Raw genomic sequence first — 24,925 nt, 5'->3', positions numbered from 1 at the left:
GGGAAATGGAATGTGAGATGACCATTGACAAGAAAATTAGTTTTGAGGGGCTGGATGGGGGAGAAAGAGTAAGAATGTGAAATGGAAACAAAAGAGAAAATAAAATTTTAATGAGAAGAGAGAAGAAGGTAAAGTGCGGTAAGAGAAGAGATAAGCAAAATATGTGAACTGAAATAAAGTATAATATAAAGTCTAGTGACCTGATACGCACAAACATGAAGGACAAGAAATTAATGTTAAAAAGCTATGCAAGAAAGAATATGTCAAATGGAGAAGACCACAGTGGATTTTATCTCAGCAGCATTTACCACTGTTTTCTCTTTCTGGATCTGCCTCTTGTGATGTCAGATGGTGTCCAGTCTGGCCTTAGGCCGCCTATTCAAGATTGGTAGGGATCCACAGTCTATAGCTGACTCCTTCAGTTGTAAATCTAGTCTAGTCACTCTGCACTCAATGATCAGGCTTAAGCACCACAGGGCGGGGCAGAGTCCCGCCCGAGGTCAGGGGCTATTGTTTCCCCTCAGGTTGCTGCCACATGGGGGGTTGTGGTCTGCCTGAGCAAGATCACTGCTGCAAGGTGGGGAGTAAACTCAGCACCCGGGTCCCAGAATGTCCTCTTAAGAGTTCTGTCCCCAAAGCCTCCATCCCAGTCTCTCCTCATGCGTCTCTAGTACACTCTGCCCCCGCCTTTGCTGGAGCCCAGAGTAAGTGGCCACAAAAGAAAATCTATGTATTGGCCCCTTAAACAGCTCTTTGTGTCTCCAGCTATTCGTCTTTGGCAGAGAAAAACTCTGCCTCTTTTCGAAATTAGATGTTATCTATGTACTTTTCAGGCTCTGGTGCTTTAGGCTGAGGATCCCAGTTTAGGATTTAGACCCTACACTTCTCAGGGGGTTCCAACTGGCTGCTTAATTATCCGTTCAGCACCTCAGCTGCTGCCTGTGGGCACCCAGCAAGCCTTCTCATGTCTCCATCACACTTGTATCTGAAGCTATTTCTTCTGTCTGTGGTTATAAGGCTTCTCTCTCACTATTGTTTGGTTCTTTGTTCTGGATGATTTCTCTACAATTTAGTTGTAATTCCAGATTGGTCCTGGGAGGAGGACCAATCATTTATCTGCCATCTTGGATCTCCCATCTTCGAACTATATACTCTAAGATTTTGGTTTTGTTTTGTTTTTGTTTGGTTTTTAAATAAAATACCTTGTGGGAAGGATCCATTTGATTTTCGAAGGTACAGAATTGAACATTCAGACTTACTGTCTACATTTGTAGGGGAAACATAGCTAAGCTCTGTAAGGACTTTGAAATGTTCTATATCCACCTTTAATATTGTTGAATATTTAACAATAGTTTGTATTATTGCATAGGAAACCACTTTTTCTTAGAGAGTACTACCAAATATTAACCAAATTAATGAATATATAGTAACTACCTTATTTGCATTATTGGTTCCTACCATAGGAGAGTTTTGAGGGTTTTTAAATGTTTTCTACCATGCTTTAATCAAAGAGAGAAAAGATACAGAAAATGCAATTCTTGAATTCTTATTCTAAGGTCATTCACATTGTTGAAGACATACTGTGACTGTGCCGCTACAAATGAACTCTGAAGATCAACTTTTCTTTATGAATTGTGCTGTTAAACACACATTGCCTCAGGATTCTGTCTTCTGACCAGTGTCAGAAAGGGAAAAGATGTATAGGGCATTTTAGGATGTTGACCTAAACATTTAGATACAAATTTGTCAGTGATTGGCAAACTGCTAAGATATAGAAACACACTATCAGGTAGAAATATGCACTATGTAAATGGTCCATTTATATTCTTTCACAAAATGTTTTACCTTATAATTATATTGTTATTTGAAAAGCCTTAGGGAGAAATAGTCTCTAAAACAATGCTTCAGAAAATTTAACTATAAGCTACTAAATTTGTATATAATTCTAGATAGAAGAACTAAGAATTTACTATCTGATATAACTGATACCTAATAAACAAACATAAGAGATTCAGGTTTCTGGTAAGAATTATAATGAATGGTAGCAGAGATGGTATAATGTTTTAATAAATCCCACTGGGTACACGAAAAGGTACAGTGACTCTTACTCCTACAAATCTAGAGGGGAAAAAGTCATTTGGCCTTTACTTCACCCTCACCCCATTTCAGTATGTGAGAAAACCCAAACACTAAGTCAGATCCCAGACAACGGTAAGTTATGAGTGGGTGGTCCCTCTCTAGGGGCCATAGGAGTGTTTCAGTCACCACCTTTAGTTTTTAAAACTAAAAAGTTGATAGTAAAGGTAAGTGAAAATGGTAAAATCTAAACACAGGGACTTCCTAAAATATATCAAAAAGGTGTATGCAGAGAAAATCTGGTCATCCCAAGGAAGCCAGATTGTTTTAACCAGGAAAAGAATTATATTTCAAAAAGTAGCCTTTTTAAAAAAAAATGCAGGTATAATGTCTAAAGCCTTCCTGATCACCTGCAGTTGGTAAACTGCAGATTTGCTTGGGAAGGTTTTGGGTTTATTGTTTTTGTTTTTGTTTTTGTTTTTTTGTTAGGTATTAAATGAAAGGAATGCAGAGTCTAAGTTCTCTTGGTTGTAATTTTTAAAAGATTCCTGTAAGCTTTCCTTTGATGATGACATTTCTGTTAGTTAGAGAATTTCAGGACTGAATCATACAAGGTCTGTACAGAGGATATCCAGCCATGTACAGTCTCCCTCTCTACATCTCAGTTCACTTATGCGACTTCACTGTATCCCGGGTATACAGTGAAGCTGCGATAAGTGAACTGCGATATAGCAAGAGACAACTGTACACTTCACTGGTGAGTGCCCACATAGAATGTTGTGTGTTGTTAAAATTACGTAGGTTTAAGAGTGTAGAAAGTGTTTAAGAGCATGGGAAAGGTTAATAAGAGAGTGGGAAAGGTTTATAGAAGTGTGGGAAGGGTTTATAAAGCCTTAAAGTATATATAAATAATAAAATAAATATAACTCTGCTACTTCACAGATTTTCACCTATTGGGGGGGTCTCTGGAACATAACTCCTGCAATAGGTGAGGGATCACTGTAATATGAAAAGTAGAGACATTTATTGAAGAAGATACACAGAACATTATACGTAGAACAGTGATGCCACAGTCCCTTTCAAAGTAGGCACCTTGGACCTCACACAGTTCTCCCAATCTCTATCAACTGCCCCATTATATTTTCCTGAATCTCATCCATGTTCTGAAATCTCTTCTCTTTCAGAGGTGATTTTAGTTTTGGAAAAGCCAAAAGTCGTAGGGCACCAAATGTGGGCTTAAGAGTCACCTGGGTGATTTGATGTTTCACCAAAAAACTCTGCACCAGACGTGATGCATGAGTGAGTGCATTGTCATGATGAAGCTGCCAATCATTAGTTGCCCATAGCTGCAGCCTTCTGAATCATCGAGATAGTTTCCCCAGATGAATGTTCATGCTTAGTGCAAAATTCGATGCAGATTCGTTGCTCTTCTCACTCAGTCATTTTGAACGTAGCAGCCACACAGTACACATGCTCACTCAATGCATCTACCACCCCACTAACTAGTACAATGACGTCGTCATTGTTCACCATGTGCATTCCAGTCCACTCTCCTTGGCTGCCAGGTTACATGGATGTCACACAAACTGTTCTTGTTATATTAATAATGGTGGACTTTTCTGTACAGACCTTGTATACCTTAGTATCACCAATACATTGAAGAACAACCTTTTAATGATGATTTTGCAAATGGCAATGCACATATTTCACATTTTAACATCCTCATTCCAAAATTGGAATGTGTATTACAGTGGAATATATTTGTCAGTGTATTTTTTTCTTAGTAGGGAAATAAAATAATTAGGCATCTTGTGGTCAGTGTCATCTTATTGAATAAACTGGTGGTTTTGCACCATTACAAAAGTTGTGCTACATTATGGCCTGTTAACTTATCAGGAAATTCCTCCTTATGAAACCAAGGGAGTGATGAGAGCCAGTTTTTCCTCCAGAGAAGCAGATAACCACACAGCCTTCATAAGAATAAAGACTAATGCTTCAGACAGCACAGAGTTTATCATTCTTCCTGTCGAGGTCGAAGTTACAACAGGTGAGTGGAAAACTGAAGGCACCGTAAGTTTGTTTAGTTTTTCACTGCATCTTACTCTGGCAAAGTGAAATATAATTGTTTACTTTTCTTTTTTCCAAGCCCCTGGAATTTATTCCTCAACAGAAATGTTAGATTTTGGTACACTGCGAACACAAGGTAAGAAAAGAAACAAGAATATCTCAATGAGTGTATTTTAAAAAAGGAAAATCCCTGTGCAGTACTGAATGGTACTACTACTTTAACTCCTTTGTAGTTTAGCTTTGAAAGTTCCTTCTAGTGGGTTATCTGATTTTGTAGAAATCTTCTTTTGGGAACTGTGAACCCTTACAAGGCCATGGGATAACATAAGTCTTCTAAATGGGAGTTGAGTCACAAAGTAATTTCTCAATTTTATAATCCAGTTCCTCCCCACTTCTGGATTTTTATTTATATATTGATTATTCAATTGCATTTTAATGACGTGAAATTAGAAATTTGTCCCAGCTGGTCAGAGAAAGAATTCAAATTCTGAAACTAAAAACAATCAAGTTAAGGATTTGTTAAGGAAAAGTGATAATGTAGTTAATCATTGAACAGTGTGAGTTTGAACTGCACAGGTCTATTTATATGTGGATTTTGTTCAATAAATATACAGTTGGCTTCCATAATCCCAGGTTTTGCATCTGTGATTCAACCAACTAGGGACCAAAAGCTATATTTTTTGTCTGTGGATGTGGAAGGCTGATGGCATTATTCTGTGCCTTTTTATATAAGGAACTTGAGCATCCACAGATTTTGATATCTGCTGGGGGTCCTGGAACCAATCCCCTTTAGATATCAAGGAATATAGTTAAGTTTTTGGAGAATCAAAGGTTATACACAGATTTGCAACTGCATGAGAATTGGCACCCCTAGTCCCAGTGTTGCTTATGAGTCAATGTACTTGTAATTTGGGGTGTCTGTGGACCATATGTAATTAAAATTTTGTTGTTTGATATTGAAGACCTGTTTTTGAATGTGAGATTCAGTTTTAATATAATTTCACATTGCATATTTTTAATTTGCTTCATTGTACTTTGCTGGAAAACAAAAAGTTTTAATGTCAACTTTACTAAAAATTTTTTGTCTTATTTTGGCCTGGTTGTTTAGGTGGGGGCAGTTCTTGTAACACACAATGTCCTTAATGAGTAAGGTGATTCCTACCAAATGTTTCTTTTTATTAATGTGATGGCCATTTTATTTCACATTCTAGAATAGATTCAATCTGGTATCCAAGAAGATAAAAGATCATAACTTGCTATAAAATATACCTTTTTAAGAAGTATTTCTTTTTTCAATTTTTACAGATCTACCAAAAGTTTTAAATCTTCATTTACTAAATTCAGGAACAAAAGATGTACCAATAACAGTAAGTTTTTACTTATTTTTCCCTAACATATATTTTTTATTTTTAAACTTATGACAAAGTTAAAAAATAATAAACTCTTGCTCTAAAGGAATTTTTGTTTTGTGGTGACCTGGTGACACCATGGTATGGTACTAAGTATGATGTGAAAAACCTGTTCTGCCTTAACCACCAAATTTTGAGGAGGGGGAGGGAAAGGAAGTGATAATTTCCAAGTTACTTTTGAATTGAAGTTTATGAGGGTCCTATTTAGGCAGAATATTGTAAAAGGCCTTTGGAGCCCTGACCCAGCAGCTCAGTTGACTGGAATGTTGTCCTATGCACCAGAAGGTGGAGGCTTTGATCCCCAGTCAGGGTGCATACCTAGGTTGATCCCACCTTGGGGCACATACGGGAGGAAACCAGTTGATGTTTTTCTCTCACATCGATGCTTCTTTCTCTCTCTCTCTCTCTCTCTCTCTCTCTCTCTTTTTCTCTGTGTCACTCTCCTTCCATCTCTCTTTCTTTCTATCCCTCCCTCTCCTTCTTCTCTCTCTCTTGCTCTAAAAATCATTGAACCATATCCTCACGCGAGGATTAATAAATAAGTAGCCTTTGAATTCTGGAAAAACCTAGTATCTGTGTGCCACGTGCAGAGAAAAACAGGTTATAAAGGATTCCATCAAGTTTGGTTATTAGACTAATTGTATGAATAAGTAAAAAGAGAAAGAAAGATTCAGCTATATTGGCAAGAGAAATTATGAAGCACAGAATTAGGGTAGGTAGCAGTAGTATACTATTAGCATTTGTCATAGGTGTCCCTTCTAACTGGCAGCTGTTGTAGTTACCCTACATAGCATACTATAAACAGGGGTCCTCACTTCCCCTTACACATATACCCAGCTAACTTTTATGCCTTATAATGGAATTGGGGTTCTATTAGATGGTTTTAAGCAAAAAGGGGGGCTATTTATATTTTGTTTTAGCCTCAACCTTGCTTTCTAGTGAGGTCCCCAAAGACACATTCATGGGGAATGATGGAAAAGGAAAGCAGTACATTTTTATTATAACCTGTGCTGATGTCAGAAACATAAATGCAGAATACTCTGATAAAATAAGTGGGTCATAGGGGCTTGAGACTTAAGGGACTTAACCCAGAGTTTACAACAACAGGTGGTGGAATAGAGACCAAAGAAAGGAGAGTATACAAATCTGAAATGAGGAAGCAAGAAGTTGCCATTCCAGGTAACAGGTAACCACATTTTAATGCACAGCAACCTGCTCACCAGTGGGATCACAGCCTAGACAGAGTCTGGCTCTCTGACCTTGTATCGCTTCCTGCTTGCTGGAAGAATTGAGAATGTGTTAGGGAGTGCAGTCTGGTAAAGAGCTTCCCATATATGCAGAAGAATTGAAACGACCCCACCTGGAGTTCCTGCCCCTCCAGTGTTAGGTGAGCTGAGAGAGACCTGTGATGCCTTAGCCTGTGTATGCTGCCATACTTCTGAGGGGGTCATCAGGGGCCCAGTGCCTTTCCACAGATGACAAGGAACAACTCTTTTTGACCTGGCCACCCTGATGCCATTGAAACAAAAACACCAAGAACTAAGCAGCAGCATTCTGTCTCCTTCTTAGTTTCCTTCTTAAATAGTAGCCTTAATGTATTTATTTTTTATATACTTGCTTTCCAAAATAATACTCATTTTTTATTTAGTGACCTGTTTTTTAAATTCAGTCTTTTGAATGGTTATCATCAAAGTCCCTATGGAATAAAACTGTCAGCATGTCTTCCAGGAGTAACCTTTTACATAAGAAAATATAACAGTGAATATTTCTGTTGTACAGTTTCTTTGTAATTCCTGTTTATAGCAGTAATTAATTATATCTTTAAAAAGTATACAGTACTATTGTTACTTTTTAATAGTATTGCGGGATTAGTGTGGGATTTCTGAAATTTTTACAAGTCTTTAGAAAAATGAGCAAAATAAGAACAATATAAATATTTATAAAAATATTACTGTGTGTATGTTTAAAAAATTTACAAATACCCTTTCTAGAGAAAGACTGCTCTACAATAATGTGCTTGTTTCTTTGACATTAAAATAGCTGCTACTTTATGAATAAAGACAGTAGGTAGGGGTTTTGTCTTAATCGATGAGTTGGGAAGTGTTTCTGCCTCTTCTATTTTGGAGGGAAGAGTTTGTGAAGGTTTGCTCTTAGTCCTTCTTTAAATGTTTGATAGAATTTACCAATGAAGCCATCTGGGCCCAGGCTTTTCTTGTGGGAAGTTTTAAAACTACTAACTCATCTCTTTATTTGCTACAGGCATATTCATATTTTCTATTTTTTTAAGATTTTATTTATTTATTTTTAGAGAAGAGGAAGGGAAGGAAAAAGAGAAGGAAAGAAACATCAGTGTATGGTTGCCTCTCATGTGTCCCTTGCTGACAACCTGGCCCGCAACCCAAGCATTTGCTCTGACTGGGAATCGAATCTATGACCCTTGGATTTGCAGGCCTGGACTCATCCCACTGAGCCACACCAGCCAGGGCCTCTGGATTGTCTCTTTATTTTGTTAATTTTTTTTCTTTTTTTAATTTAAAAATATATTTTATTAATTATGCCATTACAGCTGTTCTATTTCCCCCTTCATTTCCCTCCACCCTGCACACCCCATCCCCCACCATCCCCCCCCTTTAGTTTATGCCCACGTGTCTCAAGTTCTTTAGATTCTATATTTCCCATACTGTTCTTGCCCTACCCCCATCTATTTTCTACCTACCATCTATGCTACTTATTCTCTGTACCTTCTCCCCCCTTCTCCTCCTCCCACTCCCCTGTTGCTAACCCTCCATGTGATCTTCATTTCTATGTTTCTGCTCCTGATCTAGCTGTCCTCTTAGTTTGCTTTTGTTTTAGGTGTGGTTCTTAGTAACTGTGAGTTTGCTGTCCTTTCATTGTTCATCTTTTTTATCTTCTTTTTCTTAGGTAAGCCCCTTTAACATTTCATATAATAAGGGCTTGGTGATGATGAACTTCTTGAATTTGATCTTATCTGAGAAGCACTTTATCTGCCCTTCCATTCTAAATGGAAGTTTTGCTGGATAGAGCAATCTTGGATGCAGGTCTTTGGATTTCATGACTCGGAATACTTCTTTCCAGCCCCTTCTTGCCTGGAAGGTCTCTTTTGAGAAGTCAGCTGACAGTCTCATGGGGACTCCTTTGTAGGTGACTGTCCCCTTATCTCTTGCTGCTTCTAGGATTCTCTCCTTCATTTTAATCTTGGATAATGTAATGATGATGTGCCTTGGTGTGTTCCTTCTGGGTCCAACTTCTTTGGGACTCTCTGAGCTTCCTGGATTTCCTGGAAGTCTATTTCCTTTGCCAGATTGGGGAAATTCTCCTTTATTATTTGTTCAAATAAGTTTTCCACTGGTGGCTGTTCCTTTCCCCCTTCTGGTACCCCTATAATTCAGATGTTGGAGCGTTTAAAGATGTCCTGGAGGTTCCTAAGCCTTTCCTCCTTTTTTTGAATTCTTGTTTCTTCATCCTTTTCTGTTTGGTCATTTTTTCCTTCCTTCTGGTCCACTCCTTTGATTTGAGTCCCAGTTTCCTTTCCATTACTATTGGTTTCCTTTGTATTTCCATTCATTTCAATTAGTTTAGCCTTCATATGTTCCTCTAATTTGTGACTAAAATCAACCAGTTCTGCGAGCATCCTGATCACCAGTGTTTTGAACTGTGCATCTGAAAGCTTGGCTATTTCTTCATCACTTAGATTTATGGGCTCTGGGGCTCTAAATTGTTCTTGAGCCATGTTTTGATCTGTTCGTGCCTGTTACGTGTGAGGAGTGGAGCCTTAGCTGTTCACCAGGGCAGGGCCAGCGAGGTCGCTGGGTTGTGATGCTGTATATGGGGGAGGGGTAAGAGAGGGACAATGGTGGTTCCCTCTGCCGCTTCCTGCCGCTGGGGCCTGCATGGTCCGTCTCACTGCTAGCTCCTTCACCAACTTATCTGCACACAAATGTGTGACTGGGATCAGCCCTCAGTGGGTCCTCCCACTTCTCCACACCTGGGATCCACCCACGGCTGCTGGCACACCTGGGTCTCATGCCCAGGTTTGTCCGGTGGATCTTTCCTGCCCGACCCCCTCTGCTGCTGGCTCCGCCCCTCTTACCAGTTTGGCTGAAGGTTTCGTTGTTGTCAGACTTCCATGTAGTTCAGTTTTCTGTGGTTTGGCTGCGTTTTTGTTGCTAAAACTTTGTTGTTTTTAAACTTAGTTGTGCGAGAAGGCAAAGTGCTTCCACCTATGCCTCCATCTTGGTGGAAGTCCTTGTTAATGTTTTTTATTGCTGTGCAAAAAATTTTTTGTTTGATATAGTCCCAGTTGTTTATTTTTTTCTTTTATTTTCCTTGCCTGGGGAGATATATCTGATAAAATACTGCTATGAGCAATGTCCAAGATTTTGTGGCCTGTGTTTCCTTCTAGAATTTTTATAGTTTTGGGTCTAACACTTAAGTCTGTAATCCATTTTGAACTTATTCTTGTATGTGTTTAAAGGTGGTATAGCTTCATTTTTCTCCATGAATCTGTCTAATTTTCCCAACACCATTTATTGAATAAACTACCTTCAGCCCATTGCATGTTCTTGCTTTTTTTGTCAAATATTAATTTACTGTAAATATGTGGCTTTATATCTTGGCTCCTATTCTTTTCCATTGATCTATAAGTCTGTTTCTATGCCAGGACCATGCTGTTTTGATTACTGTGACCTTCGGTATAATTTCATATTAGATGGTGTGATTCCTCCTACTTTGTTCTTCTTTCTCAGGATCACTGTTGCTATGTGGGGCCCTTTGTGGTTCCATATAAATTGTTGAAATATTTGTTCTAGTTCTGTGAAATATGTCATTGGAGTTTTGATAGGAATTGCATTGAATCCATAGATTGCTTTGGGTGTGATGACATTTTAATGATGTTAATTCTTCCTGTCCATGAACACAGTATGTTTTTTTACTTATTTGTATTTTCTTCAGTTTCTTTCTTCAGTGTCTTATAATTTTCCAAGTACGGATTCTTTACATGAGGGGTGTCAAACTCATTTTCACTGGGGGCCATATCAGCCTTACAGTTGCTTTTAAAGGGGTGACTGTAATTTTAGGACTGTGTAAATGTAACTACTCTTTAACAGTTAAATGAGAGCTTGGCACTGCTGCCAGCTAGAAACAAGCTGCCAGGCTGGATAAAACCAGGTGGAGGGCTGGAAATGGCCGCTGGGCCTCGTATTTGCCACTTGTGCTTTTCATTCTTGGTTAGGTTAACTCCTAGGTATTTTATTCTTTTCAAAGCAGTTGCAGATGGGATTGTTTTCTTAATTTCCCTTTCTGTTAGTTCATTATTAGCGTATAAAAATGCAACTGATTTCAGGATATTAATTTTGTATCTTGCTAATTTGCTAAATTCATTCAGGATATTAATTTTGTATCCTGCTAATTTGCTAAATTCATCTGGTTTAGTAGTTTTTTGATGAAATTTAGTAGAAAAGAATAAAGGCAAGTGCGGGCTTTTCTTTGTACAGTATCATGTCATCTGCAAATAATGACCATTTTACTTCTTTTTTTCTAATTGGGATGCCTTTTATTTCTTCTTCTTGTCTGATAGCTGTGGCTAGGACTTCCAGTACTATATTGAGTAACAATAGTGAAAGCAGACACAGATGTCTTGTTCCTTACCTTAGAGGAAATACTTTTAGTTTTTTCCCATTGAGTATGACATTGGCAGTAGGTCTTTATTACATATGCTCCCTCTGTTTCCACTGTGCTGAGTGTTTTTATCATAAATGGTCCTAGATTATATCAGCTGCTTTTTCTGTATCTATTGATATAATCATGTGGTTTTTATCCTTTATTTTGTTTATGTGGTGAGTCACATTTATTGACTTTGAATATTGTACCACCTTGCATCCCTGGGATAAATCCCACTTCTCCATGGTGTATGATCTTTTCAGATGCATTGTTGTATTAGGTTTGCTAATATTTCGGTAAGGGTTTTAGCATCTATGTTCATCAGGGATATTGGCTATAATTTTCTTTCATTGTAGTTGTAGTATCTTTATCTAGTTTTGGAATTACAATAATCCTGGCCTCATAAAATGAGCTTGGGAGCCTTTCATCCTCTAGAATTTTTTGAAATAGTTGAGAAGGAGAGGTATTAGTTCTCTTTAGAATGTTTGGTAAAATTCACCTGTGAAGCCATCTGGTCCAAGGCTTTTGTTTTGGGGGAGTTTTTTGATTAGTGCTTCAATTATATTAGGTATAATCTGTCTATTTCAGATTCTTTGATTCTTCATGATTCAGCTCTGAAAGATTGTATGTTTCTGGGAATTTATCCAGTTTGTTTACATGTATTTGTTCATATTTTCTTACAATCCTTTGTGTTTTGGGGGGTTTAGTTGTTATTTCTCCTCTTTCATTTCTGATTTTATTTATTTGGGTCCTCTCACTTTTTTCCTTGATGAATCTGGTTAGAGGTTTGTCAGTCATGTTTATCTTTATAGAGAATCAGCTCTTGGATTCATTGATCTTTTGTATCTTTTTTAAGACTCTATTTCATTTATTTCTGCTCTGATCTTTATTATTTCCTTGCTTCCACTCACTTTAGGCTTTGTTATTTTTTAAGTTCCTTTAAGTGTAAAGTTAGATTTTTTTTGTTTAAGCTTTTTCTTATTTTTTGAAATAAACCTATAAGGCTGTGAATTTTCCTCTTGGGGTTGCTTTCCCTGTGCCCCACAGATTTTGGGTTGTTGTGTTCTCATTTTCATTTGTTTTGAGGTATCTTTTGATTTCTTTATTGATCTTGTTGACCCATTCATTATTTAATAACGTGTTATTTAGCTTCCATGTCTTTGGGTATTTTTCAACGTTTTTCTTGTGACTGATGTCTAGTTTCATAGCATTTGGAGTCAGAGAGGATGCTTGATATGATTTCAGTCTTCCTAAATTTATTGAAACTTGCCCTGACATGTAGTCTGTCCTGGAAAACATTCCACGTGCCCTTGAAAAGTGCTTTGGGATGAAATACTCTGAAGATATCAATTAAATCCATTTGATCTAGTTTGTCATTTAAGGCTGTTGTCTCCTTGTTGATTTTGTGTCTGGAAGATCTATCCATTGAAGTCATTGGGGTGTTAAAATCCCCAATAGTGATTGTATTTCTCTTCATCTGTCTCTTTATGTTTGTCAAGGTGGGTTGTTGTTGTTTTTTTCACATATTTAGGTCCTCCTATGTTGGGTGTGTAAATATTTACTACGGTTATATCCTTTTGTTGAATTGTTCCTTTTATTATTATGTAGTATCCTTCTTTGTCTTTTACCATAGCCTTGGTTTTAAAGTCTATTTTGTTGTATATAAGTATTGCTACTCCAGCTTTTTTCCCTTTCCATTTGCATGAAATACTTTTTTCATCCCTTTATTTTAGTCTGTGTGTATCTTTCAATCTGAGATGAGTTTCTCGGAAGCAGCATGTATATGGGTCTTGTATTCTTATCCGTTCAGCTACCCTTGTGTATTTTGGTTGGAGCATTTAGCCATTTATATTTAAGGTACTTATTGATAAATATGTATTTAGTGCCATTTTATTGTTAGACTATTTTCCTGGGTGGTTTTTTTTTTTTCTTTCTTTCTCCTTAAAGCAAGCCTTTTAACATTCACTGCAGTACTGGTTTGGTGTTAACAAACTCCTTTACCTTTTTCTTGTCTAGGGAGCTCCTTATCTCTCCTTCAACTTTAAATGGTAGCCTTGCTGGGTAACGTAGCCATGGTCTTATCATTGCTGTTCATCACCTTGAATATTTCATGCCTCTCCCTTCTGGCCTAAAATGTTTCTGTGGAGAAATCAGATGACAGTCTAATTGGTTCTGCCTCGTATGGAACTACCTCCTTTTTTCTTGAGGCTTTTAGGGTTTTCTCCTTGTCTTTAACCCTTGCCATTTTAATTATGATGTGCATTGGTGTAGGCCTCTTTGGTCCAACTTGTTTGGAACTCTAAGCTTCCTGGACTTTTGTGTCTTCCATCACCAGAATAGGGAGGTTTTTGGTCATTATCTCTTCAGTTAGATTTTTAATCCCTTGCTCACTTTCTACTTCTGGTATTCCAATGGTACAGATGTTGTTATGCTTCATGTTGTCCAAAATGTTTTACAAGCTCACCTCGTTTTTGTTTTTTGTTTTTGTTTTTGTTTTTGTTTCAGTTTTTTTTTTCTTTTTGTTGCTCTGCTTGGGTGTTTTTTTCTACCTTTTCTTCCAAATCACTGAGGCAGTCCTTAGCTTCATCTAACCTACTATTAATTACTTCCAGTGTATTATTTATCTCAGATATTGCATTCTTTATTTCTGACTGGTTTTTTTATGGTTTCTATGTCCTCTTTCATGCACTTGAGTGTCCTTACAATCATTACACTAAAAACTCTTATCTAATAAATTGTTTGCCTCCATTTTATCTAGTTCTTCTGGAGAATTCTCTTGTTCTTTCATTTGGAGCCTGTTTCTTTGCCTTCCATTTTTGACTGTCTGTCTGTGTCTGTTTCTGTGTATTAGGTGGATCTGCAGAGTCTGGTGCAGACCCTTGTCAGATGCTGTTTGTAACATGTTTGGAGCTGTGCAACATGTTTGGAGCTATCAGTGATCCACAGCTTCTGGCTCCCTTTGTTAGGTCTGTGTGTATACAGAAAGAACAAGGCTGCACACCAAGGCAGCTTTTACCAGCACAGGACTCAGGGGAGGGTCAGCTAACATCTCAGAGCTCCCAGAGATCCATCTTAGTTGTTAAACTTATTCAGTGATAATAGCCTTAAATTGTACTCAGTATCCTAGATTAAGTTCTGTATGATGAGGCAGAATAATTCCTACAGGTGGAGCTATTGCTTCCCGTCAGGCTGATGCTCCTTAGAGAGGAGTGCTCTGCTGAAGAAAGATGGATTCTGCATTATGGGGAATAACTCAGCTCAGGGATCTTAACATATGTTCCTTTAGTTCTCTCCTCGGAGCCACCAGCCCCAAACTCTCCTCACATGTCTCTAGTCCACTCTGCCCTACCTCTGCCAGAGTCCAGGGTAAGTGGCTGCAAATGAAATTTTGTGTGTTGGCCCTTTAAGAGCCTTTGTGAATCTCCAGCTATCTCTTCCTGATAGACAGAAATGCTTTTTCTGTCTAAAGAATGCTTTTCATAGCTGGATGTTATCTGGGTTCCCTTACTAGCTCTGGTGCTGTAGGCAGTGGAACCCAGCTTGGGGTTTGGACCCCACACTTCTCAGGGGGAATGCCCTAGCCACTGAAACATCCCTCCAGCACTTCACCTTCTACCCATAGGAGCCTAGCCATTCCTCTCTCACAAAGAGTTCCTACCAGTCTCTTTGTGGTGAAGTGGTTTCCTCTGTCTGTGGTTGGAAGATTTCCCTCCAGCTAGTTTTTAGTTGGTTATTCAGGATGATTTCTCTACAATTTAGTTGTAATTCCACATTGGTCCTGGGTTGAGGTTAGTGCAGCTTCCACTTATTCCTCCGCCATCTTGGGTCTCTCCCACACATACATTCTAGATTTTACCAATCAGTTAAATGCAAAGATCTGGGAATCACTGCTCTAGGTTAGCATTTTAAAATCTTACTGTTACCCTGAATTGTGATTCTTTTGTTCAAAATTTTCTGGCTTAGTTACCAGGGTTCTTTTTATAATGGACTATAAATTCTTCTGTTAGATTTGTCTTGGTATCTTTGGCTATAATCTACTTACTTTCCCTGAACTTGCTAATGCTGGATTTCTTTTTAGTCTGTCATTTACATGGAGCCCATTTACCCTGTTTGTGGTAACATGGGCATACTCCCTTCCCAGTCCTTACCTTCTCATGTGCTCAGGTCACTGACCTCCACAGAGGGGTATTGTGCAGCACAACTTCCTGGCAGCATCCAAGATTTCTCATCAGCTGTGGACAGCCCTCTCTCTGCTGGTAGACCACCTTGCCATTGCCTCTGTTTGAGATGTCAGATCATTTTTATTGTTTGTGTGTCCTGCATGCTGTTTGTCTATACTGGTTTCTTCAGTGTGGGGGAAGCTGTTGCACAGAGCAGCATGAGAATGGGAGCTTTTCTGCTTATTGGGCAGACTTCAGGCCTGCAATTTCTTCTCCAAATGTGAGGGTTTAGAGATTTGATGGGAAAGTGCCTTTACACAGCCCAAACGATCTGGTACAACTTTTTACATGCAACAAGTGGTCTGCAGTCATGTCTTTTTCAGTAAACGTTTCCTAGAAAAATGAAATTAGCAATTAATCTAAGCATGTGAATGAAAAAAATGCAGTGTTCAGTCCATTTATGATGGAATTAAATAGGCCCATGAACCCACTTTTTAATTTGCTTTTTCTATGGGCCAGGCACCGTAGAAGGTACTTTACAGGGATTATCTTATTTCATACAACAATTCTATAAGGCACACAGGTCATAGTTATCCAAATGGTGACTTATTCAATGATAAAAACTCAAAAGCTACATAAAGTACATCAAGTATATGATGACATTTAAGTCTGTATGAATATGTAGATTGAATTTCAAATTTGTATTGCTATAAAAAATCTGTTGATCTGTGGATGTTTGTATATCTACATCTGTATCTACCTATGTATATTTTTCTAATATCCAAAGCCTTTACCCAGACAGTGTTTTGTAGTTTTGTCTTATCTCCTTATTCATTTGTCCCTTCATTCAATAAATATTTAATGAACATCAGTTATATACCACTTCCTATGCTAAGTACTGAGAATACAGCAGTGAATTAGACAGCAAAGGTTATACAAGATTGTAAATCAAGCCCAGTTCTGTGAAATAAATACCACAGAATGGCATGTAAGGGGGGAGGGGATGGTTTAGATAGCGTTGTCTCGGAGGAGCTGACATTTGAGGTCATAACTGAGGACTAAGAAGTAGGCACCCATAAGAAAAATTGATAGATGAGTGTTTCCAGCACAGGGAGCAGCAAGTGCAAAGGTATGAGGCCGGAACAGCTTTGGATGTCATGGGAGACACAAAGAGATTGAATGTAAAATGTAAGGGCTGGAGAGTCACACAGGGCTGCTAGGATTCTGTGACATGTTTAGATTTTATTATAAGTGCAGTGAGAAATTAAAGAACTTTAAGCATTTATGTGTTTGTAAAAGGTCACAGTAGCTACTTTGTGGAGAATGAACTACAGAAAGTTAGAAATCTTTTTCAGAGGTCCACTCGAGAGGTGGTGGCGGCTTTTCCTGTATTTTTCTGCATAATAAACCAAACTTAAAGACTGATGCATTTTAGCCCTGGCTGTTGTGGCTCAGTGGACTCAGTGCCAGCCTGTGAACCAAAGAGCCACCAGTTCAATTCCTAGTCAGGACACATGCCTGGGTTGTAGGCCAGGTTCCCAGTAGGGGGAATACAAGAGGACCACACACTGGTGTTTCTCTCCCTTTCTTTCTCCCTCTCTTCCTCCTCTCTAAAGATAAATAAAATCTTTGAAAGAAAAAAAAGATTGATGCATTTTAGAAGGTCCTGTGCCTTCCACCATTTCTCAAATATGTCATTTTCAGGATGGACTGGGCAGTGTTAGAAGCTGGAAGGTTTTTTTTTTTTAATTCCCCTTCAGGGAATTTAGCCTCTTCATATTTGTAGATAGAGGACTATTAAAGCAAGCAACTCCAAATACAAATTCCCCATCTATCAGTGGGCAAGGTACAGAGTGTGAAGCCTTCCTGACATTGATCTTCTAATGCAACTTTGAGAATATTTAGATAACATTTCTAAGACATAAATGCTGCATAAAATATGTAGTAAATTTGCTTGAGATGTTTTAAGAGGAACAGTTGCCTGAAGTTTCCTTGCTAATAGATAAATAAAAGTCACAGATGTTCTTATTCATTTTACCAATATCAGCTTGATATGAGCCTTAGCAAATTTGTGTGACTATTGTCTACAATTATTAGATACTAGAAGGTTATTTTCCTTGGCTTGCTCAAAGGTTGTAAATAGGTTCAGGAAGTCCTGGGCTCTTGAGTCTCACTTGACAGTTACTGCACATTAGTTGGTTCTGAGTGTTGTGAGACAAGACTGGATATGTTCGGAACATGTGGGAGGCTGCCTTTCCAGGGAATCTTGCCAGATTTTTTCCACTTCTCGATTGTGTTTAAGAGGCAGCTAGAGACTGATACTGAAACTGATGTTAGTATAAATATGCTTATTAGACATTAATAATTACATATTTTTTATTTAAAGCCAACAGAATAAGCCAACTGTTTCAGTGTTTTGTTTTGCTCTGTTTTTGTTCCCTTGGAAAATGGGTTTTAGCTGACTTACAGTTTTTTTAATGGTATTTAGTGAACAGTTCAGACAGTTTATATAAAACACATTGATTGAATATTTGCTTACTACTAGTGCACCATATTTTAAAGTAATAACATTGAATATAAAGTTTTCCTCTGATAAGAAAAATCTTAGAAGTGGTACATTTCATGCAATAAAAACCTTTTTTCATCAACTATCTTAAGCTCTTACTATTTATAGTGACTATATTTTAGTAAGTATCATCACTTAGCTTTTCCCACGTGATGGTCTAACACTCAAAAAGTGTCCTGGCTGTCAGGGCCCTGTGTAGTCTTTAAGCATGTTTGGAGTAGTCCGGGTCCTCTAGCCATTCTGTTGTAGTCAGTGGAGCAGGTGAGAGAGTGTGGAGCCATGGATGTGTAAGTCCTTTGCAAAGTTCTGCAGCACTTTGTAAGATCATGTCTGACGATCTTGACCTCAGGATAAAAGTGAAAACACAGCAAAATTAATAGATTCAAAAAAAATCGTAGCTAGATGGACTCTTAGGAAATATCTAATCCACTCCCCTAGGATGGACAAAATCAGATCTGGAGTGGATGGGCGGCTTACTCAGGCTCATACTTATAAACAGGTCTCTATGGGATTATCACATGTGCTTCTGTACTGCTTCTTTCTCCTTCAGAAAAAAAAATATTAGTATAGTATTGCAGTAAGGCATAGTGGAACCAAATGAAACATTCAGTTGTAGTTTATCTTATAGTTCACACTGCAGTGAATACACACACACCCCCTTGTAAAGGAAGAAAGAGATTTATAGTGATTGCTAATTATAGTAATCATATTGATGATAAATATATTGATATGATCAAATCAGCACCCAGCCTCAATTAGACATTCAAAGACAAATGAGGAGTTGTCAAAGAGAAAAAGGAAGAAAGGAAGGGATAATGTGGGGGAAAGGGTGAAGGGTTTACAGGAACAGGTATAAAGGCCACATGGACAAAAACAGGGTGAGGGTGGAAACAGGAGGGAGGTGGGGATGTCTGGGGTGGTGGGAAGAAGGCGGTGGGGAGGAAATGCAAAAAATGTACTTGAACAACAATAAAATTCAAAAGTACTTAATAAAAAAATTTTTTAAAGAATGAGAGTTGCAAGAGATCCTGAGGCCAAAGTGCTAAGGCTATGGAGATTTTGGGCACAGAAAGTGGCAGAGCCATCCTAAGGCCATGGTTCCAGGCTCAGTCAAGACCTGCTGATGGCCGAGTACTAACCAGCAATGGGTAGAGATGCTGTGCCTGCAGGTAGTGGAAAACAGTGTTTCTAGTCACTGTGTGTAATACAGATGTATTACATGTGACTGCATGGGCTGTCAGGTGAAGAAAGGCCTTGGACTCAGTCTAGTTTTGCCTCTTGATGCCTAGCTATTAAAACATCACTCAGTACTGCATGATTCTCTTCACCTGTAAACAGGGAAGAGGTTGGGATCTTCAGAGTTCCATCCAATATAGAAGTGCTCTGTGTCCCTAAGGATAATGAATTAAAAAGTTACTGCACTTAAAAATGTATTTATTTAAGTTTGCTCAAAAAGTACAAACTTTTACTGTTTCTTTTTTGTTACTTTAGGGGTTTTTTTTCTCTCTAATAGAAAGGCCTTATTTATTACATTTAAAGAGTTCTGACTTTTTCTTAATTACACATTCCTGCAGTCGCATCACTGCTCAGTCCCACAGCTTGGAGTGAAGTCCTGCCCCTGAGCAGTAGCACCTCACTTGCACAGTGCTCCCCAGAGCACTGTGGTAGTTACCTTTAGAAATGGGTCTGCAACACTGTCTTGGCAATGGGGCACCAGCTCCCAAGTTCATGTTTATTGTTAATCTGCACATGCATGCTTTAAAAGGGACTCTCATAAATCTTTGAATCTCCCTCTCTTCCATTGGCCAAAAAGTCTGTATGATTTTTTTCTGTAAAATAAAGACACATTTTTCATTTTCACCAATAACTTTATTGATTTGGATATTTTGAGTATATTAGCTGTCTCCCTCATGGTATAATGTTGATTGTTGTCAGTTAACATCTCTATTTGATCACTGTCAACTTCAACTGGTCTGCCCGACCATGGAGCATCATCCAGCAAGAGCTCTCCAGCAAACTTCGCAAACGACATTGGATACGTTCCATCAGTCGCAACACCTTCTCCATATACTGCACAAATTTTTTTTGTATTGCAGTTGTGTTTTTACCTTTCTTCAAATAATAAAGCATAATATACCCAAAATGTTGCTTATTTTCTTCCACCTTCAATATTAAAATGGCTACACAGAAATTCACCAATTTTGATAATATTTTTAAAGGCATGCTTGCCCTGGCTGGTGTAGCTCAGTGGATTGAGCGCAGGTCTGCGAACCAGACAATCACGGTTTGATTCCCAATCAGGGCACATGCCTGGGTTGCGGGCTGGTTCCCTGCAGGCCAGTCAGTTCTCAGCAGGGGATGCACGAAAGGCAACCATACATTGATGTTTCTCTCCCTCTCTCCTTCCCTTCCCCTCTAAAGATAAGCAAATAAAATCTTTAAAAAATAATAAAATAAAAATAAATAAAGGCATGCTGGCAATATAATGACAGCTGTCACAATGCAGTCTAACAAAATTGTTTTGAATAATTTAAAGACAACTAAGCATGACTAGAGCCATCTAATGGAAAAAACAAATATATATATTTTGGCCAACCCAATACAGTACTTAGACATTCATTTGAAAAATAAAGACCTTTTTTTCTGTTTTACATACTTATACCCAGTGTACTAGTTTGTCTTTTGATTTTTTACACTAATCTATTATATTATACATTTTTCTTCTGATTTTATTTCACAAGGATATTCTAATGAAATTAATTTGGCATCTTATCAGTTTGGCTTGCTCTGTCTGTTTAAAGGGACCACATGAAGTTAAACTTTTAAAGTTCTGATTCTGATTTACTTTTCCAGTACACTTTCCAGTGTAATGTAACTGAGCCATTAGACTAAAACAATGCTATCTATATTTTTCTCTTTACAGAGTGTCCGACCCACACCCCAAAATGATGCTATAATGGTACACTTTAAAGCAATTACCTTAAAAGCTTCAGAAAGTAAATATACCAAAGTTGCAAGTATTAGTTTTGATGGTAAGTATTCAACTTTTTCTAATACAGTGCTCTTATTTTGATAAACTAACTAGAAGGTCTCTGTGTCAACATCTTAATATAGAAATCCTAACCATTTTATAGTCAGATTTTATGTTACTGCTTAGGTTGGGTTTTTTTGTAAAATATCAAGAACTATTTAACTGTTTTATGAAAGAAAATAACTTTATACACCTAAACTAATTTTGGCAAGTACAGTAAGAATGGAATTACATTTTTGTAATCTGGGCTCTATGGAATTACATTTTTGTAATCTGGGCTCTTCCACATATATTCCCATTATGCTTTGTCTTAATTATGAAGTCATTAATTTTTGTAGTTGGGTAATAATTTATTTGAACTTCAGAAACATGTTTGAATTTGAGAGCAGAAATATTCTTTTTAACATTTGCATATATTGGCTTTTCTGAGCAAGGCAGACAGTCCTGCCTAAGCTAAAATAATAACCTTAACAATAGAATTATTATACTGTATATTTTGACACTTGAAATATTAACTCAGCCCAGACTTTAACATGTTTAAATAGCACATTTTATTGATTTTGCTCACTTTAGTGGAATACTTACTGAATTTGCTATCACAAGATTTTTCAAATAGTGACTTTATAGCTGCTTAACTCTCTGTGATTAAATTAAATAAGAGCTGAAACTGCAAATGGGGCTTGTGTCACTGGGGCCTGTGCAAGTGAGGGGCCCTGAAGCTTAAACTTGGGCTTTCTGACAAAGCCATCTCTGCACATACTCCACATTGGACACTGAAGCTCCTCATCAGATGAGAGAACTTGCTCACCGATGGCCTCCTACGTGCGACAGAACACCAGAACTCTGCACAGTACAGCTTGCACATGGAGAATTCTTAGGAGGGTCTGGAGCAACTGCACAGGGTGGGCACCAGCTTCAGTCTTCATCCCAGGAGCTCAGAGAAAACTCCAGAGGGAATCAATATGAAATATATGGCATATTGTCATAATCCAGCTGTCAACTAGGCTTGTAGAGGGTTTTGATGCCACAGTTATTTCCAAGATTGTGATAAACTGTCTGTTCTTAAGATACCACAGTCGTGACCACCAGTGTCAAAATCAGCAGATGCATTCTCTTTTCTTACCAAGAAAGAAAGCAGCCAATAGTAATTCCTGACCCTTGAGTTAGTACCCACCCTACTGATAAGTCCAAGGAATGGGGGGGGTGCGCAGCAAGTCAGTGCTATCCTGGCCTCCCATGCTCTTCTCCTCAAGCTCCTGGACTGAAAATTTAGTGAATGTTTCTATTCATGAGATGAATGACTGTCAGTAATGTTGGTTCTTCTGAGGTCATAGACTCTAATTAAAATAAGTGCTTCTTAAGGAAATTAGGTAAAATTAAATACACAGGGAAAGCATTTTTAAAGCAAGTACTATGTATCTTGAAGTCTTTTTTGTCTCATATAAGTATTGCTACTCCACCTTTGTTTGTTTCCATATGCATGAAACTTTTTCCATCTTTTTACTTTCAGTCTGTGTGTCTTTTGTTCTGAGGTGGGTTTCTTGTAGACAATATATATATATGGATCTTGTCTTATCTATTCAGCTACCCTATGTCTTTCGATTGGAGCATTTAATCATGTCTATTGGCCATCTGTATGCTCTCTGAAGAGGTGCCTATTTAGGTCTTCCTGCGCATATTTTACTTGGATGTTTGGTTTTTTGTGTATTGAGTTGTGTCAGGTTTTTTTTTCTTTTAAGTAGAACTTATTTTTTATTAATTTTTAGAAGATCTTATTTATTTATTTTTAGAGAAAAGGGAAAGGAAGGAGAAAGAGAGGGAGAGAGAGATCAGTGTGTGGTTGTCTCTTGCATGCCCCCTACTGGTTCTCAACCCAGGCATGTGCCTTGACTGGGAATCAAACCTGCAGCCTTTGCTTCCCAGGTTAGGGAAGCAAAGTTAGCTCAGTGTTCAATCCACTGAGCTACACTAGCCAGGACTCAGTTTTTTATGTATTTTAGATATTAGCCACTTATCAGATGTATCACTGGTAAATATCTTCTCCCATTCAATAGGTTCCTGTGCTGTGAGAAATTTTTTAGTTTGATGTCCTATTTATTTTTTTGTTTTCCTTGCCTGAGAAGAAATATCAGAAAAAATATTGCTACGACAGATGTCAAGAGATTTTACTGTCTATGTTTTTTTCAGGAGTTTTATGGTCTCAAGTCTTACATTTAAGTCTTTAGTTCATTTTGAGTTTTTAGTGTAGTATAAGATGGTCTAGATTCACTTTTTTGCATTTATTTGTCCAATTTTCCCAATACCATTTATTGAATACACTGTCTTTACCCCATTATATGTTCTTGCCTACTTTGTCAAGTATTAATTGACCACATAAGTGTAGGTGTATTTCTGGGCTATTCTGTTCCATAGATTTATATGTCTGTTTTTATGCCAGTACCATGCTGTTTTGATTACTGTGGCTTTGTAGTATAATTTGATATCATGTAGCGTGATAGCTCCAACCATGTTGTTCTTCCTCAAGGTTACTGTGGTTATTCGAGATCTTTTGTGGTTCCATATACATTTTCAGATTATTTGTTCTATCTAGTTCTGTAAAATATGCCATTGGTATTTTGATAGGAATTGCATGGAATCTGTAGATTGCTTTGGGTAGCATGGAAATTTTAATATTAATTCTTCCTAGCCATGAGCACACTATATGCTTCTATTTATTTGTATCTTCTTTAATTTCTTTCTTCCCTGTCTTACAATTTTCTGAGTGCAGGTATTTTGCTTCCTTGATTAAATTTATTCCTAGGTATTTTGTTTTATTTTTTTGATGCAGTGGTAAGTGGGATTGTTTTTTTAGTTTCTTTCTCTGGTAGTTCATTGTTAGTATTTAAAAATGAAATTGATTTTTTAATATTAAGGTCATGCCCTGCTACTTTAGTGAATTCATTTATCAGTTCTAGTAGTTTTTTGGTGGCATCTTTAGGGTTCTCTATATAAAGTATCATGTCATCTGCAAGTAATGACGGTTTTACTTTCTCCTTTCCAATTTGAATGCCTTTTATTTGTTCTTCTTTTCCAATTGCTGTGGCTAGGACATCCAATACTATGTGTATAAGAGTGATGAAGCAGACATCCCTGTCTTGTTCCTGAACTTAAGGAAAATACTTTTAGTTTCTCTGCATTGAGTTTGATGTTATCAATGGGTTTGTCAAATACAGCCTTTGTTACGTTGAGGTATGTTCTCCCTATTTCCACTTTGCTGAGAGTTTTTATCATAAATGGGTGCTGGATTTTGTCAGATGCTTTGTCTGCATCTGTTAAATGTGATCGTATGGTTTTTGTCCTTCATTCTGTTTATATGATGTATCATGTTAATCATGATTTTCAGGTATTGTACTAACCTTGTATTCTAGGAATAAATCCCACTTGATCATCATGTATGATCTTTTAAATGTATTACTGAATTCCATTTACTAATCTTTTGTTGAAAATTTTAGCATATATGTTCATCAGGGATATTAGCCTAAATGTTCTTTCTTTGTAGTATCTTTATTTGGTTTTGGAATTAGGATAATGCTTGTCTGGTAAAATGAGCTTGGGAGTCTTCCCTTCTCTAGAATTTTTGGGACTAGTTTGAGAAGGATAGGTATTAGTTATTGGAATGCTTGGTAAAATTTACCTCTGAAGCCCTCCAATCTAGGATTTTTATGGAAAGTTTTTGATTACTTCTATTGCATTAGTTGTAATTTGTTCAAATTTTTTGTTTCTTCTCGATTCAGTTTTAGAAGATTATGTGTTTCTGGGAATATGTCTCTTTCTTCCAAATTGTCCAGTTTGTTGGCATATAGTTGCTCAGAACATTTCTGGATAATCTTTGTTAATTTTTGTGCTAACAGGTGTTACTTCTCCTATTTTATTTCTAATTTATTGGGTCCTCTCTCTT

At 37.6% G+C, this 24,925-nt stretch overlaps 1 protein-coding gene across 2 annotated transcripts in view; it reads left to right on the top strand.

Annotated features, from left to right (window-relative positions):
- Window positions 1-24,925, top strand: part of TMEM131 (transmembrane protein 131) — a 236,664-nt gene that overhangs the window by 141,496 nt on the left and 70,243 nt on the right. For both annotated transcript variants that reach the window (XM_037154320.2, XM_037154319.2), the window contains exons 9-12: window positions 3,973-4,123; window positions 4,223-4,279; window positions 5,449-5,510; window positions 20,881-20,989. In XM_037154320.2, the coding sequence (XP_037010215.2) occupies window positions 3,973-4,123; window positions 4,223-4,279; window positions 5,449-5,510; window positions 20,881-20,989 (379 nt within the window). The remainder of the gene's footprint in view (window positions 1-3,972; window positions 4,124-4,222; window positions 4,280-5,448; window positions 5,511-20,880; window positions 20,990-24,925) is intronic.

Source organism: Artibeus jamaicensis, unplaced genomic scaffold (assembly GCF_021234435.1).
Source record: "Artibeus jamaicensis isolate MK-2021 breed Jamaican fruit bat unplaced genomic scaffold, CSHL_Jam_final contig_384, whole genome shotgun sequence".
Taxonomy (NCBI): Eukaryota; Metazoa; Chordata; class Mammalia; order Chiroptera; family Phyllostomidae; genus Artibeus; species Artibeus jamaicensis.
Note: the sequence above shows the minus strand (reverse complement) of the source record. Positions and strands in the feature narration are given on the sequence as shown.